Genomic DNA, 14,427 nt, shown 5'->3' on the forward strand with positions numbered 1-14,427 from the left:
AAATGCAAGAATGGCATCCTTGCCTTCTGGAGACTCTCAAGGGTTGGTCCAGGTCTTCAGGAAGTGTGATGAGCAGATGCCTGAGAGTCCAGTGATCCTAGAGGGCTGCACCACCCTCTCCCCAGCAAAGATCCCTCCTCTGTTCCTTGAGTCCTGGCCACCATGATAGGTCTTCTCCTGACCCCTGGCTTCAACGCCACCCACCCTTCTTCTCTAGCAAGGAGTGCAGGAGGGAGGCAGAAGACCAGCCTCTACTAGTCCTGCTCCATCAGCCAGGATTCTAGGCCTCATGGACACAGACAGATAAGTCCTGGCAGTTATGAGAGCTGAAGATTTGAATCTGGTGGGGCCCAGGGGAGATGTCCCCAGCTCAGGGGTCCCCAGTGTCCTCACCTGTCAACAGGAGGTGGTGACACAGCCCTGGACTCCAAGTTCTAATCCCACATTCTGGCTAAGTCACTTCAGGCAAATTCCTTACCTTTGGTAAGCCTCAGCTTCTCTTTACAGTAATGATTAGACATGACCTAACTCACAGGGCAGGGGGTGCTGTGGGGTATACATAGCAAATGGCAACGCAAATGAAAGGGACGGATGTTATTAAGCATACCTTCCCTGTTGCACAAAATATGAAGTGTGCTTGGATTTGAGAAAGCATTAAATGCTGAATTAGGTAAAGAAAATTACTCAGAGTCCTTGGCCAAGTCTCAGGCCACCTTTGTCCCTGAAAGGGCAGCTAATGGGCTGGAATGAGGGGAAACAGCTCCTGAGGGGCCTTGTATCCTTGGGCTATGACTATGTGCCTGTGTGGCTTTGAGCCTGCGTGAATGCTGGTAACAGTAATGCCATTTTGCACCGTGTGTGTGTCTTTGAGCCTCTGTGTTCGTGTGTCTAGATCTTGGGTGGGGTCCTGTGGATGCACCTGTGAGCATATTATGGGCTGAGTGTGTCTGTGTGTATAACAGCAATGTCTGTGTGGACTTGTGGGACTGTGCCCACATTTTCTGTGTGACTATGTGTACGCCTGTGTTTGTGAGGCCGTATGTTGGCGGACCTGTGATCTGCAGGCATAGTGTATAATGGGAACTCAGGCCGCTTCTACCTGGAAGAGAGGTAGCTCTTCTCAGGCTTTCAGGGAGCAGACCTTGCATTTCAGCACCACAGGGAGCTGGGGTGGACCCATAGGGGTGAACCCAAACTTTGCCTTTTGCATGAGATACTGAAATAGGGGTTGGGGTTCTGTGTGATCTGGAGTGAAAACTCACAGCAGGGAGACTGTTTCTTAAATTCAGCCATTACCCCCTCAGCACTAACTCACAGCCTGCCCCATAGCTGATGGCTAGGAAATTACTTGGGGGTGGGGGGTAGAAGGATGAAGGAGGGAGAGAGCAAGGGGAGAAACAAAAGAGAGAAAGCAAGGGTCCAAAGGGGCTCCTTTACTCTCCCCGATTCTCAGTCATTAGAAGGTGGTCCTGGCGTTGGAGGAGAGACCCTTCCTCCCATGACAACTCAGTTAGATGTATGTTTTTCATCTTTCCCTGGGTGGGGCAGACTTTTTTTTCCCACCCCATGAATTCAGGCAGTGGGTTAAATAAGATTTCCCTTGAAGTCAAATGAATTAGCGCATCACACACAGGGACACACACACACACACACACACACACACACACACACACACACACACGTTCTCCAGGGAACAATCTGCGGCTGCCCCCTGAACCCCACCCATCAGCCAGGTGCCTACCCGGGTCCGCGCGCCCCAGCCCCGAAGTGCGCACAGCTCGGCAGGTGCAGGCGGGCGGGGCGGTGGGCAGCGGGGCGGCTGCAGGCGCCCCTCGTGGGCCCGGCCCCCCGCCCCGCCCCCCGGGGTTACCCGCCGGCCACTCCGCGCGCCTCAGATTCTCCCCGAGCGCGGGCGGGCGGGCGCGCGGCTCCGCTCCGCGCCGTGCCTGGCTCTGTTCATTCATGATTGGTACCCGGCCCCCGAGAGCCAGCCCGAGCGCCGGGAGGGGAGCGCGGCGGGCGGCAGCAGGGGCGGGCGGAGCGCGGCTCCCGCACCGCACGCGCCGCTGGCTCGGGAGCCTCGGCCGGCGGGCGCGCAGCCCCGTGTCCGGCTCCGAGCAGGCTGCGGGGCAGCGTCCTCGGCCCGGTTCCGAAGGCTCGCCGGGAGCCGCTGGCCCTGTGAGTCAGTGCATGTGCGGGGCTGAAGAAGGAAAGGAAAGGCTCCCAGCGCCCCAGCCCCACGCTCGCTGAATACCAAGCTGCAGGCGAGCTGCCGGGTGCTTTTTTTTTTTTTCCCTCCTCCAATTCGGAGTAGAGGAGCCACACTGATTTCTTTCCAGGGGAGGGGAGGGGCAGGGCGAGGGGTCCCAAGTCGCACACAAGTCTTCGCTGCCATGGGGGCCGTCATGGGCACCTTTTCATCTCTGCAAACCAAACAAAGGCGACCTTCTAAAGGTAAGCCACCTCCTTCTTCCTTTTGTTCCCCTGGCTGGGTTTGGGGTGCTTGGTGCTGAGCTGGGGTGTGCCACCTGCCTCCCTCGGCCTGGACCCTCCTCTCTACGAGGAGCAAGGGCAGGTGCTTGTATCCAAAGGAGTAAGAAACCTGGCGGGAGGTTTGGTGTGAATATCGTGAACACGCAGAGGAGGGAGCCAGAGTGGGCGCTGGCCCCAGGGCGGGTGGGGAGAGCCCCTCTGGGGTTCCAGGTGCCAGGACTCTCCTCCTGGAAATCTCTAGGAGCAGAAGAAGAGTGGGATTCACAGGTGGGGGTGACTGGATTGTCTGAGTGGAAATGTTGGGAAGCTCTTTCGGTTCCCATGACGGCCCTCGATTGTGCAACTGTGGGCACCCAGCGAGGGTGCTCACACATTCACACACTCCTCCGGGTGGCAGTGCTGGTGCAGACCTAGGAGTCCGTCATCAGGGAGAGGGTGCTCTGTCTGCCCACCCCAATAAACCTCTGCAAGCCAAAAGGAATCAGCTGGTGCCACGTGGTACAACTCCCAGGGCTCGTGTCCTGCTGCCTGGGGGCGTCATTAGGAGCAAGGGCATCACACAAGGGTGCTGCCATGCTCTGGGAACCGTCGGGAAGCTGAGGGCCCTGTCAAGGTGTGAGGAAGCAGTGAGCTTCTGTCAAGGATTAGAAAGCGTGATACCCCCCTGTTCATAGCTGCTTTTCCCCAGCTGAGACATGCCCGGTCTCACCTGCGGGACGGTTGTCAAATGGGTCCATGTGAAGTTGGGGCAAACATGTTGCGCCATAAGGGACTATCCAGGCCTCCTACCCAGCAGTTAGAAAGTTGGTTGTTGGAATGAAAGGACAGGATGCGGTTAGGAAGAAAGAAAACGATGGGTTTTGTTTTCTTTCGTTTAATGCTCAAATCTTGTGAATGGTAGAAGGATTTTAAGTAACCTGACACTTAAATCTTCAAGTTCTGCCATTGGAGCTCAGGTTCTGATTACAGGTCGGGGCTAGAGTTCCCAACCTTTATGCTGGGTGATTAGAACTGTATTAAGGTAAGGGTGGACCCCAAGGTGCTCAGTGAGTCTGCTCTTAGGACTTGCTTGGTCTCTCCTGACTCATTAGGCAAATCTGCATCAGAGTTCCCCATGAGTAACCCGTCCTCAAAGTGTCCAGGCCTCTGCCCCAGCTCCCAGAGACATCAGGCAGGCTAAGCGCTGAGGAATGAGATCTCCGGGTGTAGATCTTAGGTGATAAAGCTGGATTGGTGTTTACATCCTAGAGCACGGGTCTAGGGCCGCATGAGTTACGAATCCTTCTGGCAGGGAAAGGTCTGCTTGCCCTTTTACCAGTCTTGGGCAGGTGGGGTCTGCAAGCCTAGACCCAGGTCCTTGACATTCAGAGCCCTGCTTCTCACAGATCCTCAGATACTACTTGTGTGGGAACAGAATTCAGCCCCAAACCCCCATCATTTATCTGACCAGTGTGAGGTCCCAGAGGGCAGGGGACTGTGGAACAAGAGACCCAGAGATTTGCTTTAAAATATTTTCAATGCCTGTGGCTCTTCGGGGAGGCAGCTAGGTGTCACAGAAAGATCTTGAGCTCTGGAGTCTGGTGGGGTCTGGGCGTGCATCCTGGCTTCATCACTCCCTCCTTCTGAGATCTCAGGCCAGCCTTCACCTCTCTCAGCCTGTTTTCTCATCCATAAAGTGGATGAGAATACTACCTCCAGGCAGGAAACTGGTGTGGGGGGAGTAGAGGGAGGGAGGACCCTGTTTCATATACAGTGTGGGCTGAGCCACCAGGGACCCAAGGAGGTGGTTGTAAGGACATGAAAATATGAAGGATGGATATGAAGCTCCTTGCACAGGGTTGGGCAAAGATTAAGAGCTCAGACATTCCCTTCTCCTACACAAAATTCCAGGTCGCCCCGGTGAATTCCCAGAGGCCAGAGCTCTTTGCTCTCTCTGAGAACCCTGAGAAAGAGAAGAGGGGGTGACAGCATTCAGTGAGCCCTCCCTTACTGTGTGCCTGGCACAGTGTGGGGTGCTTTTTTCTGCACTTTCTTATTTAACTCTCACAACAATGCTTGTTTGAAGCTCCCAGCAGGTCAAGGCTATTGGGCAGGCTGCCATGACAAGCTGTCCCATCCCTGAGTGGTCAGCCCCTCTTGCACAGAGTTCCACCACGTTGGCTGAATTGTCCAGGGCTCCAGCCATGTACATTTCTCCTGGCATTTGCCCTGATCAGTCTTATCTCACCATCTTCCTCTGTGGAATGCTGATCAGCAGAAGACCTTTCCTGCAGAGGGAGGTGACTTGGAAACGGGCTGAGGAGGCCAGTGGTCAGGGGCCACTTCCTGGTCAGGTCCCTTACCCCCTCAGGGCCTCAGTTTCTCCTCAGGTTCCATCCTGTTCTCAAATTTGAAGATTTTCCTTGCTGATGCTCTTACTGGAACTGCTACTTTGATCTCTGAGACATCAGGCTCAGATCTAATTAGAAGCAGTCAGAAGAGGGTGGTGGAGGTATTCAATTCAGGAATTGATCTCCCTGCTGGGTTCAAATCCAGGCTCCACCACTGACTGGCCTTGTTTTCCTCAACTGTAAAACAGGGACAGTAGTAGTTACTGTCTTAAAATCGCTGCTGTGTTGTGTGGATGTCAGGGATAATGCAAGTCAAATGATCAGCACAAGCTCTGCTGTGTAGTAAGTGGTCAGCAAATTTTAGCTACCGTTCAATTTATGGCTCTCCTGTTTGTGGCTTCCAAATGCCTAGAATAAGGCCATCCTGGAAGTAGGCAGTGCCTCTGGGAGTCCTCATTTCTGGAGCCCTCTTCCAGTGCCGTCCAGGTAACTAGGACCCAAAACCCTAGATGCACAGATGCTGGTCCTGTTACTGCAGCCCCCACTGACCTCCGCGCTGTGGCTGAAAACAACATAGCCTGCTGAACAAATGCCCTGCATGTTTCCAAACTATAATTTGGTAGCACATATACATTTTTTTTTAAGTAGGGCAAAAGCTCCACGTGATTAGTGCCGAGAGAGAGATGCGCCTAGCCCAAGCTGGGCGTTCAAGGAGAGCTTCCTGAAGGCAGCTGAAATCTAAATTAGTTTAAGAACTGTGTCACTGAATAAAAGCATTCGAAATTCATTTTCTTTCTCTGTTTGGGATCTTTGTTTGTCTTTAATTAAGAAGGAGAAAAGCCCTGCTTTGGGGGGTTCAGCCTCTGCATCCCAGTCCTAGGTAGAATTTCTGGCTCCTAGAATTTCGTATGTACTTTTCATGCCTGCTTTGGGCTTTAAAGACTAAGTGTGAAGGGTTGGGGTGGGGGGTCGCCAGAGAAGGTTGATGTGGGCGCAGCTGCTGGGCCTGTGGGGGGCAAGAGAGTTTAGTGAGAGCATCGCCGGACCAAGGTCATCATAGTGGAGATTTTTACCTATAAACAAATGGGTGACCGATCCTCCACTACCAAGGGAAAGCATTCAGAACCTTCAGGAAGGTCTGAGGTTGTGATCTCCAGAGTGCTCATTGAACAGATGAGCAGACTAAATCCCACAGCTGTCCGATGCTTTTTCTAAGACCACCTGGCAAGTTAGAGACAAATATGGGACTGGTTCTCTGATGCCTAGATCAGTGAGCACTTTGGAGAATTTATGGGACCAGAGGGTTCCTGATGGAGCTGCATTTGTAGTTTATTAATCGGGCAGCACATTCAACCCAGAAGATCTGGGAGACCAAGGAGAGGCAGTGATGCGGAGAGAAGCAGTAGCCCTGCTGTCACACAGCCCTTGTCTCAAAGGACCTTTGGCAAACCATTTGACCTTGGAAATGCCGGTTTCCTGATGTCTAAGGGAGGCATACTACCTTACAGACGTGTTCGTGCTGGGCGGTGTCACCTGCTTCCATGTCTTTGTCCATCCTTTTCACTCTGTGTTACCCTTATCCCCATCTCCTAGTCCAATAGTTATCATTCCACCCATATCCCAAGACCTCACTCAGCTGTTTCTGCAGTCAAGAAGGCTTCCCCAGACCCCGGGAAGCAATGATTTCTCCCATCTAAATTCCCCAATTTTTTAAGGTGTGCCTTCTCATGACTCTCGAGTCATGCATTGAACTGGGCACTAGATGGAGGTGTTAACCCCTCCCTCACCCCCCACCCGACCCCACCCCCCCACCCCCCCGCCACTCCAGAGTGTCAGCTTCTTGCAGGGAGCTCCTCTGAATCATTCCTCACAGTCCCCAGCTTGGTTTCTTGCACATAGTAGGTACTCAAAACATCTTTTCTGGAGGAAGTTATAAATAATGGAATGGCTGGCCGATTTATTTTCTAGAATTGCAGACCTTGCAGGAAAAGTTAGCTTCCCACTGGAATTTCAGTTACCAGCCCTCTGCCTGGAATGAATTCTCTTATTTGGTCTGCTGGCTTTGAATTGGCTTTGTCCAAGAAATGTACTGAATCTGTTTACCATTTAGCAGGGAGATGCTGAGAACAGTGTTCCTACTCCCCAGCTCCTGATAGTCACAAAAGGATGAGGAGACCACACCCAGTGCCAGGCACAGTTCTTGGGCCCTCTATCGCAGAAGAAAGTCAACAGCGAACAGAAAGAGGGAGGTGGGAAGACTGAAAGATAGAAGTGAGGGACTACTGTTTAAAATGAGGAGGCTTTCAGCCCAGTACCTGGCAAGGGACCCAGTCTTGGACCTCATCGGATACCTAGAAGAGCTTTGCTCAGTAAATGCTTCGTAAATGTGCAAATGAACAGTGAGTGCGTGTGTCAACAAGTGAGTGAAAGAATGGGTGATTGAATGAATGGGGGAGTAAATAAATGAATTAATGAAAGGAAGCAAAGGAAGTATCGAATGAATGCAGAAAGGAATGACTGAAGATATGAAAGCATGCAGGAATGAATGGATCCATCAGTTAACGAATGAGCAGTGAAGTCCTAGGAGGGCTATAATGAAAGACTGTCTTTGCATGAAGAGCATTGATTGTCATGCTACTCCAATGCTGGATCTAAGCAGTCCACCATGAAACTTGGAAGGAGTCAAGGGTACAGGAAGCCCCGGTATAGATAATTAATAGTAAACTCAGAGCAAGAGCTTCTTAGAAAGCTAAAAATTATAAATTCAGTCAAGAAGAGTCCTAGTAGTTTTTGGATATCAGTAGGTGTGTAGTGTTTTGGGGGAAGGTGAGAAGATGGGAAAGTATCTCTACTTTCACTCTTTCGTTGATTCGTTAAAAAAAAAAAAAAAAAAAAAAAAAACTAAAACAATGACTGGTCCAGAATGGCCTGCCTTGTATTTCAGGTTCATGTTTACTGTGTCTGGATGAGATCAGGAACCTGTATATTTGTCTACCCATTTATTTGTTCCCTAAGCAATCTCTTAAGTATCCTTCAGCATTGCTTCCCTGATGTTACCTCTGCCCAAGGTTCACTCTGGCTCCCGCTCACCCTCCACCTCCACCTCCCCATTCACCTGGTGAACTCCTACACATCCTTCAGGACCTCATTCAGTGTCACCCTCTCCCAGGCTCCTGCAGGCAGAGCACATCTCTCCGTCCCCTGTTACTTCTGCAGCCGTTGCGGCTTCCCCTTGCTATAATCGTGAACATTATGTGATTATGGATTCATACACTTATCTCTCTGACTAGCTCTAAGGTAAAGAGTCTTATTCCAGGGTTTCTGGCAGGCCTGATATTGGGTCCAGAGTTGACGGATGTTGGCTGTGTGGAGGTAAGGATGGATGGACCACGGTGTGTGTTCTTGATGGCTCCAACTAGCGCAGCAATGCGGCAGCACAGATGAGAAATCCGGGTCTGCTCATGGGGAGAAGCGCTGCAAAGTTCTGCATAATGGCCCTGGAGTTGATGTTCCCATTCATCAGGCAGAGAACGAGCAGTGTTTAGGAGAGAGAGGGAGAAGAGGAGAGAGAGAGACTGAGAGTCTTGGGACCTTCAAAGTTGACTTATCTTTAAATGCTTCCCCTCCCTCCAAGGAGTATTTTAAATGGGTCACCTTCGGGGAGTTGCTGTAATCAGTTGGGATATGGCTGGCTTCCTATACCCTAGCAATGGGAGCAGAATTCTGGATTAATTCTTGTGATTCCGGGCCAGGCAGGAATCCTCACTGGGGCAGTGGGGGAAATGGGAACCACACTCCACTCAAACCAGGGGACTAGAAACAGGATTGCAAAAAAAAAAAAAAAAAAAAAAAAAATGGTTAGGACCACTGCAGGAAAGTAAGACCTGGGTTTAAACTCTGGCTCTGTGACTCCTTAGCTGCACGTCTCTGGGCCTGAGTTTCCTCCTCTGCAAAATGGGGACAATGACTGTGCCTCCCTTACAGGGCTGTATATGGGGTCAAGGAGGTGGTGAGCACAGTGCTTCACATAAGGTGCGATGATTTTAGCAGCTCGGGGTAGTACCGGCTTTGCTGCTCCTTTATCCCATCTCAGAGCAGGCCCTTCCTCCTCTGTTGCTTCATCTGCACCGTGACTGGGCAGTCCTTGGCGAGCTCTGTCCCTTCAAACTGCAGCCTCTGATTCCATCCCTCTGGGGCCCAGAGCCATCACAACCCTGGCCCCTGGAGTCCCTCGCAGTTTCTCTGATAACTCCTATGGGAAGCTGGCAATGTTAGATGATGAAATTCCCAATGGTGAGATAGGAAAATGGGGATCATCTGTCAGGGTGAATAATAGTAGCTGATGTTGACTGCTCTTGTCTGCCAGGCACCTTGCTCGGCCCTTTCCTACGTTATTTTATTAACCTCTTCCCAGCCCTGGAGGACAGACCCTATTACAGCTCCCATTTTGCAGATGAGGAACTGAGGTTCTAAGAAGGGAAGCTCCTTGCCCAGGGTCACACAGCTGGTGGATAGCAGTGCCCAGTTCTGGCTGACCCCAGAGCCTGAGCTCTTAGGCACCACACCATCCCCCTCCCCTCCTGGCCTTGCCTCAAGGAAGAACAGCCCAAATGGGGAATGTGGATGTTGGGGAGAAGGCCTCAGGGATAGACCTCATTAGCCATACAGAACAACTGAGCCATCTGCAGGCCCTGAGCAAAATGCTTTTAGCCTCATCTCAAACCACCCCTGGATCTGTTTCCATTTAATCTAACACTGCAAAAGCCTAAATATGAAATGATTGGGGGCAGAAGGCCAATTAGCAAATTCATTAATAGGATTAAACATCGCTTCTCTGCTCTAATCATTTATGTGAACTAAATTCTTTTCCCTTTGTGGCAGCCATCACTGCCTGGGATCAAGCATTTAAATCTCCAAGGATGTTAGGATTTCAGACCTTCTGATTTGGGAACCCGAATCAGTCAGTGTCTTCACATGGTCCAGAGAGGCAGGGAGGGGTCAGTCAGTTGATGGGTGGTCATTGCTAGAAAGGAAACCCACACGAGACCTTGCTGGTGCTCCTTTCTGTCCTTGGCCACAGCTTGGCCTACATCTGTATGACACATCTGCAGGTGATGTGGCGGTTATGGGCATGTATTCCCGGACCTGGCTATAAACCCTGGCTCTGCCGCTTGTTAGCCCTGTGACCTCAAGCAGGCCCCTCTCCTCTGTGAACCTTCATTGCTACATCTAGAAAATTGGGATGTTGATAGTAATTCCCTGCAAGGTCGTTAGGAGGCTGAGGCAGCCTCGGTGCCACGTGGGAGCTTTGTTAGAAATGCAGTCTCAGGTCCCGACTGGATCAGATCTTGCATTTTACTACAATCTCCAGGTGGCTTCTGGGCCCACTGACCTAGAGCACAGATTATGGTACGTATGTATGTGCTTATGTGTATATGTATAAGTTTACATGTCAAGCCCGAAGGGGCCTTTGAAGCCTCCTGGTTCAAGTCTCATTTAAGATAACAAAACGGAGCCCCGAGGAGGTCAATGGTTTGCCCGTAGTCACGCAGCTCGAGCATCCGATCTGGGATCTGAACCCCAGCCCTCCCCAGTCCTGCTTGTCTTCACATGAATTGCTATGAAGTCAGATCTCCCCAGACGAACATTTCTTCAATCGAGCTTTTCTTTCACTCTTTTTTAAATAAAACAGAAGTGCAGGGCTCTATATGCCCATTAAGTTTTAATTTGCTAATTTAAAATGTTATTCCAGCCAAGTGAGATCCTGAATCTTGATTCTACCAGCCCTCACCTTAGCTGTACCTCCAAGTTCTGTGCTACGTGAAGATATGACAAGGAGGCTTTCTGAGCCTTCGGCGAGTTGTATCTCAGACATGGGCCAGAACAGAGGGCGGGCAGAGCCTTGCGGACTAAAGACCTCTCTCCGCAAGGAATTTCCTTGATAATGCTCTGAATCGCAGAGCAGGGTGGCAGCCTGGTTTCTGTACAAAGCCTTGGTATGGGATTTGAACCCAGAAGGTATGATGGAGTTAGTAAGAGTCTAATAGACAAAGGAAGAGCCTGAAGCATGAAGTTAAATGCCTTTTCCATGGGGTATAGTAGGACCTCTCTGTTGGAAAACCAACAAGCAATCCTCCTAGCTGTCATAGGAAGCTTTCTGCGCTAAATGGTTAAGCGGGACTCATCCAGGGTCAATAGGCTTGTTTGGGATAGAAATTGGAGGGATAGGGAAGCATTGCTTGAGGAGGGATTCGAATTTTTTCAAGGCCTGTATGTCCCAGACCCTTCTGCATACCTGATCTCCTTTAACTTGTACAATAGCCCTGTGACGGTTGTAGTGTTAGTCTCCCTTTCCAAATTGGGAAACTGAGGTCAGGGAGATTCTATGATTGTCTAGTGACTAAAGAGCAAGGATTTGAAGTTTGTCTGATACCAAGGCACCCCACCATATGGACTCCTCCTCCGGCCTGAGGCCACACCCAGGACAAGCAGACCTCGGATGCCCTAGAAGGCATTGAACAACAGCGGCTAGCTTCTGAGCCCCTGGGAACCAAACGTGACAGCCACCAGCCTCCCGTTGGCCCTGTCACCTCCTCACTCATGCAGACCCTGCACCCAAAGAGAGAGGAGGGCTCTGCTGACAGCTGAGGGAGGGTTCTAGAGGCCCCGCAGCACCCGGCTTCCGTGTTGGGCTGAGCCTGCACCTTCTCTCCATCCCTGGCACTCACCCGTGTACCACTCTCCCAGATGGCCAAACTGCACACTCAGCAGGGGTGTCTTCCAGAGGTTTCCCTGCTTACCTAGTGGGGGCAGCATGGGGCTCACTTCCTTCCCTTTCTCCTTTGCATACTGCCATCACTGGGCTAGATTAGGATTCTAAGCCTTTAAGGTCCTACAGCTAACATGATTTATTGCCCCCTTCCCCCACCTTACCAATTACCACTTAGATGGTTCACAACAGAAACAGTAAAATAAGTCTAAGGAAGTTAAATGAAATTTGGATTTTTTTTCCATGATGACTACTTTGGTGATTTAAAAAAAATAGATAATACACTTTCAAAACACTTTTTTTTTCCCCACAATTTTTGGTGCTTCTACTTTGCTGGTACTTTAAGCATCTCTTGAATGGGCCTGTTGTGTATTTTTGCATCAGAGTGGGAACCAGACAGGAAAAAGAAAAAAAAAAATCTGTATTGAGGACCTACTATGTGCCAGGCGCTATGCAAGATGTTGACAAATATAACAATAATAACACAAGTATTATTTTAAAAGCTCTCATAATAATAAGAAAAAGAATAGTAAAAGCAAACGACTTTTATTTTTTTAATTTTTTATTGTTATGTTAATCACCATACATTACATCATTAGTTTTTGATGTAGTGTTCCGTGATTCATTGTTTGTGCATAACACCCAGTGCTCCATGCAGAACATGCCCTCTTTAATACCCATCACCAGGCTAACCCATCCTCCCACCCCCCTCCCCTCTAGAACCCTCAGTTTGTTTTTCAGAGTCCATCGTCTCTCATGGTGTGTCTCCCCCTCCGATTTTCCCCCCTTCATTCTTCCCCTCCTGCTATCTTCTTCTTTTTTTTTTTTTAACATATATTGTATTATTTGTTTCAGAGGTACAGATCTGTGATTCAACAGTCTTGCACAATTCACAGAGCTCACCATAGCACATACCCTCCCCAATGTCTATCACCCAGCCACCCCATCCCTCCCACCCCCCACCACTCCAGCAACCCTCAGTTTGTTTCCTGAGATTAAGAATTCCTCATATCAGTGAGGTCATATAATACGTGTCTTTCTCTGATTGACTTATTTCGCTCAGCATAACACCCTCCAGTTCCATCCACGTCGTTGCAAATGGCAAGATCTCATTCCTTTTGATGGCTGCATAATATTCCATTGTATATATATACCACATCTTCTTTATCCATTCATCTGTCGATGGACATCTTGGCTCTTTCCACAGTTTGGCTATTGTGGACACTGCTGCTATAAACATTGGGGTGCACGTATATAGCATTTTTTGCCAAGTACTATTCTAAGTGCTTTTGATATATTAAACTAATTTAATCCTTACAACAACCCAATCCTATGGTTATCTCCATGTAACACATGAAATCTCATATTCTGAGAAGTAGCATTCAGTCCCCCATTTTATAGATAAAGAAACTGTAGCTCAGGAGGAAGTGACTTGGCTAAGCCCCTCCAGACGGCTGGTGGAAGCCAGGAGTCCCACCAACTCTGACCGGCTCTAAATGCCGATATGTGTTCCCCCACCCCGTGGGTGCATTATAAGCAGGGGGGTGGGAGGGTCTGGGACTAAAGACTGAGTATTGAATCCTGTCCTGACTTTTTCAGGAGCACCCTCCACTCCCCACTACCTATTCCCCTATTCCTTCTGCCCTCACCTTGTGCGACTATTCCGCCACCCCTGGGTCTTCCTAACCTTCCAGAACAACCACTCTGTGCATTGGTCCACGTCGTATAGCCTGTACTGGAGCTAAGTCAGGGTTCCTATCTCCCCCCACCACCAGCAAGAAAGAAGCTGCCCGAAGGAGATTAGTGGTGTAAGATACTGTCTTTGCCCTCAAGGAGCTTCATTCTGATGACAATAATATTAACAACAAATCTTTAGAGCTCCAACTATGTGCCAGACACTTTAGCAGCTTGGTTTTATTTAGGCCTTATAGCACCACAAGGAAGTCAGCATTATTCCTGGACTCTGTACAGATAAGGAAACTGAAGAACAGAGGACATAAAGAAATGTCCAATGTCTCACGTCTTGGAAGTGGCCAAGTCAGCATTTGAACCCCGATGGTTTGACTCAGCGCCTGCCCACTTAATCACCAGGCTAGACTGTATCTGAGCATCGACCTATACCCAGTTGCAGATTGTGTTACACCGTGGGGGTTCAGAAGAGGAAAGGGCATCTCTGCCTGAGGGTGGGGCTGAAGAATCAAGGAGGAGGCCTGAAAGAAGTGGCATTTGAGGCTGATTAAAGAGCAAAAGCTGGGCCTGTGCAGGAATGTAGGTTAGTAAAACTCTAGGCAGAAGGAATAGTATAAGCAACGTCTTTGAGGTAGACGGCAAGAAAGGAGAAGGAATAAAAACGACAGTGATGTTTTGCACTTTTGTGACTTGGAGGAAATCAGTAGAAATTCATCATTAGAAATGTGAAGGAACAGAATGGAGGCAGAGACCAGAGTCAGGTGTCCATATTCAGAAAGGTGGGGGGGGGGGGCGCAGTCCTGAAAGGTAGTAGAAAGGAAGGATGAGGAAAGGACAGAGTAAGTGGGGACCAAGACAGTCTCCTCTCACCCTCACCCTGTCTTCCCAGAAGTGCCCAGGGATCACTTCAGCCCACAGCTGCTCCCCCCCTTCCCCCCTCCCAGTGCACTTGCTGTTTGTCCTACATGATTTAGCAATTGATTGCCTTGAATTGCTCTATAATCACTCCCTGTAAACATGCTCTGGCTCTTCAGTAAGAGTACACTTTCCTCAAAGACTGAAACCTTTCTTTCTGCCCTTCTGAGCTTCTCCAATGAGTCCAACACCAGTCTGGGCACCTGATTGGGCACTTGGTGGCTTGAATTA

At 49.8% G+C, this 14,427-nt stretch overlaps 1 protein-coding gene across 3 annotated transcripts in view; it reads left to right on the forward strand.

Annotated features, from left to right (window-relative positions):
• Positions 1-14,427, forward strand: part of KCNIP1 (potassium voltage-gated channel interacting protein 1) — a 329,087-nt gene that overhangs the window by 123,126 nt on the left and 191,534 nt on the right. Inside the window, exon 1 of one of the 3 annotated variants that reach the window (XM_036079455.2) lies at positions 1,920-2,454. The exons of 1 other annotated variant lie outside the window; for it this stretch is intronic. In XM_036079455.2, coding sequence (XP_035935348.1) covers positions 2,394-2,454 — 61 coding nt within the window. In that variant the 5' untranslated portion in view covers positions 1,920-2,393. Of the gene's footprint in view, positions 1-1,919; positions 2,455-14,427 lie in introns of those variants that run through there. One more of the 3 variants, XM_036079457.2, reaches the window with a different exon arrangement.

This window comes from Halichoerus grypus, chromosome 2, assembly GCF_964656455.1.
Source record: "Halichoerus grypus chromosome 2, mHalGry1.hap1.1, whole genome shotgun sequence".
NCBI classification, from domain to species: Eukaryota; Metazoa; Chordata; class Mammalia; order Carnivora; family Phocidae; genus Halichoerus; species Halichoerus grypus.